This window comes from Tribolium madens, unplaced genomic scaffold (genome assembly GCF_015345945.1).
Source record: "Tribolium madens isolate multiple individuals breed KSU strain unplaced genomic scaffold, Tmad_KSU_1.1 Scaffold_11;HRSCAF=98;Tcas5.2_LG3b, whole genome shotgun sequence".
Lineage (NCBI taxonomy): Eukaryota > Metazoa > Arthropoda > Insecta > Coleoptera > Tenebrionidae > Tribolium > Tribolium madens.
This window is the reverse complement of record NW_025400975.1, coordinates 3498892-3502981: the sequence shown is the minus strand read 5'-3', so window position 1 is coordinate 3502981 and position 4090 is coordinate 3498892. Positions and strand designations below refer to the sequence as shown.

The 4090-nt window shown below is 42.1% G+C and overlaps 1 protein-coding gene across 1 annotated transcript in view; it reads right to left on the bottom strand.

The window, feature by feature from the left end:
• Positions 1-4090, bottom strand: part of LOC123006332 (titin-like) — a 58443-nt gene that overhangs the window by 50362 nt on the left and 3991 nt on the right. Inside the window, exons 2-10 of the mRNA XM_044400744.1 lie at positions 3757-3858; positions 3320-3703; positions 2876-3271; positions 2552-2828; positions 2340-2500; positions 1334-2281; positions 1101-1287; positions 170-437; positions 77-94 (exon numbers count right to left, since the gene is read on the bottom strand). Of these exons, the coding sequence (XP_044256679.1) occupies positions 77-94; positions 170-437; positions 1101-1287; positions 1334-2281; positions 2340-2500; positions 2552-2828; positions 2876-3271; positions 3320-3703; positions 3757-3858 (2741 nt within the window). The remainder of the gene's footprint in view (positions 1-76; positions 95-169; positions 438-1100; positions 1288-1333; positions 2282-2339; positions 2501-2551; positions 2829-2875; positions 3272-3319; positions 3704-3756; positions 3859-4090) is intronic.

The window sequence follows — 4090 nt, the reverse complement described above, 5'->3', positions numbered from 1 at the left end:
AAAACACGATTTTTGGTTAAATTTTGGCACATTTCTTCGGTGAACAAAGAAAACAAGACGTTAACACAAAACTTACTTCTTCCAGTGAAGCTTTCTGCAGCAAAATTAGAAACACATTGAGTTAATGTCAATATAAGCAAAATTTCGAAATGGCTAAAAAATTGCTCACCCGATATTGATGGGATGTTTGTCGATATCGATGTTGTCAGGGGTATATTTTTTGATATACTCCACATAATTCTGTTGTACATGTTCAGGACTAATATTGTCTTCGATGTGACGTGGTGGCAACATATTTTCGGCATTTGTTGCCATTTTATTCGAGTCTATTCTCTCATCTCTCGTGACATCAATTGGTAGCGAATCATCTCCAAGACTCTTCATTTCATCRGCCGTCAAATATCTATAAGTTTGGTCACCCAAAACGGTATCCTCTCCTGGAAACAAACCTTCAGTCATWTCTAAAATCGCAAAACATGACCGGTTTTCTGTGTTAGGTACTTCAACAAAGTAAACGGAAGAAAAGTCAGCGTGTCAGCTTGCAAATAAACCCAACTTTGAATATAACAATGAATTGTGTTGTGTGTAACAATAGTGGTCTAGACTTACTGGTGAGCAAAGTAGTACCATTGAAATAGGGTAGGTACACGTGTCGTTGATGCGGGGCCGTACCGAATCCGTCCAAAATATTCTCCCCTGCTTTTGCGATTAAACAACTTGTTAAATTTCAATGACAGTGTTAAGCAAAGCGATTTATCAAAAGCTCTCGAAGGGARTTTTTCAAACTCAGTTGCGGGTGTTTTCTATGGACCACTAGTTCTCTCTAGTCTAAATTTTGGATTTTGGCGTAGATCGAATCAAAAAATGACTTTTGTATGATTATGGGTATGAAAACATGATGAGTGTGATGACTAATGTCATGCACTAACTCTGAATAAGCATAAGAGCGAAGCGCATGCCTATAGTAGAATTTTGGGAAAACAACTAAACTGCGAATTGAATGAGTATGGATCTAAATCTCTCACAATTCTAAATCTCAATTTTTTAAGAGATAGCAAACACCGCACACGTCACATAAATGCTAAACACTAGTAACTCACCACCTTCTTCCTCCGAATCTGACATAAAAGTCTCATGCATCGCTTCCGGCGCGACCACACGGTACTTTTCTTCGTTGGAAATGGTTGAAGCACTCARAGGTGACGAGGGTTGAGTCACTACTTTCAAAGTGTCYATCACGGTAATGTAGCCCAATTTTTCGGCAATATGCAAGGGCGTTTGTCCATTCTACAAAACAATTCACAATTGAACCACAACAAAAATAAACACTTACGTTTGTCATAGCGTTAGGTTGCGCCGAATTTTCCAACAAAGTGTTGACAATATTGGTATGACCTTGCTGGGCGGCTTGATGCAAAGGTGTGTAACCCAAAGCGGTGTTAGCCTTGACATTGGCACCATGTGAGAGCAAAAATCGAACCATATTAATTTGTCCATAGTGACACGCAATGTGCAAAGGCGTGTAACCATTTTTCGTAGCAGCATCAACTTCTCCTCCATTCTTTACTAGAATTTCCGCCACCGGAACTTTATCTTCCTGAGCACAAAGATGTAGAGGAGTTAACCCATTCCTCGCTCTATGATTCGTATCTGCCTTATGTTCAATAAGTAGATCTGTCATATCGCAATGACCTTCCTGAGCACTCAAATGCAATGGCGTGAACCCTGCCTTACTTTCCGCGTTGGGTTTAGCCCCATACTCCAGTAACGTATTTGCTATATCCATTTGGTTCTTTTTCGCTGCTATATGCAAAGGAGTGTGTCCATTTTTAGCAGTCGCATAAGGCGACGCCCCTTTTTCTAGTAACAACAACGCGACATTTTGGTGGTCGTAATGCGACGCGACATGGAGAGGAGTCACCCCGTTTTTGCCTTGGGCATCAACTGGGGCTTCTTTCTGAAGTAGGAGCTTCGCTACTTTCAAATGCCCATATTTAGCAGCTAGATGCAAAGGCGTGAAGCCCTTTTTGGTAGTGGCGTTGAGGGAGGCTCCGTGGTCTATCAAGGAGGCAGCCACTTCGTCTTGACCTTCTTTAGCCGCGATGTGGAGGGCTGTGTACATGTCTTTGGTGGTGTTGTCGACTTTGGCTCCGTGTTGGAGCAGGAGCATGACGATGTCAACGTTTCCAAGACGGGAGGCTATGTGAAGAGGGGTTTGTTGTTCACGGGCACGGGCGTCCACTTGCGCGCCGTTTCGGAGGAGGATCCTAATAATGTCGGTCTGAAAAAATAAGTTTTTTTTTAAAAATCTATTAAAATTATTATTTTTTTCAATTTACTTGATTTGCACGGGCGGCTAAATGTAGAGGAGTTTCTCCTCGTACTGTTGGTACGTCTGGACTAGCATCATGCTGGAGCAAGTAGATAACAATGTTCATGCATCCCATAAAACTGGCAACATGAAGAGGTGTTAACCCGCTTTCCGTGGTGGCACCAATACCTAATGGTCAAAGTTTGATTTTGTGTAAAAAAAAAACCTACAATAACTCACTTGCACCATGTTTGAGTAACAACTCAACAACTTTGATTCTATTCTTCTTGCAGGCAATGTGTAGTGGCGTGAATCCATTGAGAGCTCTAGCGTTAGCATCAGCTTGTCTATCCAATAGCAACTTGGCGACTCTCACATGTCCACAATGTGCAGCCACGTGAAGAGCCGTCAAGTAGTCGACAGTAACTTCGTCTACAGGTGCTCTGTGATAGAGTAGTATCCTCGCTGCATCTACATGATCCCCTTGAGCGGCCATATGAAGAGGTGCTAACCCATTCTAAAACTCACCTTGCAGAAAAGTCTTAAAACTCGATCAATACTCACTTTAGTTTTAGAACTGATAGGAGCTCCCTTCTCTAGAAGCATATCCACCACTTGTTCGTGGCCACTTCTCGCCGCACAATGCAAAGGAGTGAGTCCATCTCTTGTTTTTGATTCAATGTTTGCTCCATGTTCCAAAAGGACGGTCACCATGTTGGTTTTGCCCCACTTGGCAGCAACATGAAGAGGTGTGATGTTGTGTTTGGCGGCGTAGTTGACATCTGCTCCCTTTTGCAGTAGAAGATTGGCGATGGCTTGGTTGCCGTAGTGAGAGGCAATGTGCAAAGGAGTGAAGCCCGATTTAGAGGTGACATCGGGATTGTGTTCATTCTCTAGGAGAAGTTTAGCGGCTTTGACGTCGTCTTTCTTTGCCGCGATGTGAAGGGCCGGTAATCGCACCTTKAAAAAAYMTWAKAAAATTTCACAAATTAGTAAATAYATCATTACTTTGCCCCTGGTGTCGTTCTCCAGTAGCACTGTGACGACTTTATCGTGCCCTTGCTGCATGGCGACGGCCAATGGAGTGAAACCATCCTCTGTGGAGAGACTCTGGTTTGCTCCATTAGCCAAAAGGTACTTGACGACATTGTCGTGATTTTCTTGGGCCGCCATGTATAATGGTGTAAAGCCGTTTTGGCTTTGTACGTTGACGGAAGCGCCATGGCTGACTAGAAGCTTGACAACTTCCTCTTGGCCGGCTAGAGAAGCTATGTGGAGGGCTGTGTTGCCTTTTTTMGTAGCTGCATCAATGACGGCGCCCCTTTTTAGGAGCTCTTTGACTATTTCTACATGACCATCTTTAGAGGCTAAATGAAGGGCGTTCAGGCCATTCTAGATACAAATAAAATGATTAAATGACAAAAAATTAAGGAAAAAAGACTTACAGCGTTGCTGGTGTTGATATCGATATTTGATTCTAAGTGTTCTAAGACTTTTACAAGCTGACCATTGCGCGCAGCGCGTAGAAAAGACGTATTTCCATCAGACTGAAACCAAAACATACTCATTTTTCAACAATTCAACAAATCAAAAAATGTATTAGAAAATGCGCTTTTTTGCATAACTCATAATTTTGCAAATTTTGTACTATTCAAGAACGTAAAAAAGAAGCACCTATAAATTTAAAGGTTTGTATCATTTCTTTCATGTCTACGAATCTCTGAATCATTTAGTGCTGCTGAAAGTCGACAGATTGTTTATAAATGCAAGCCAGATGCT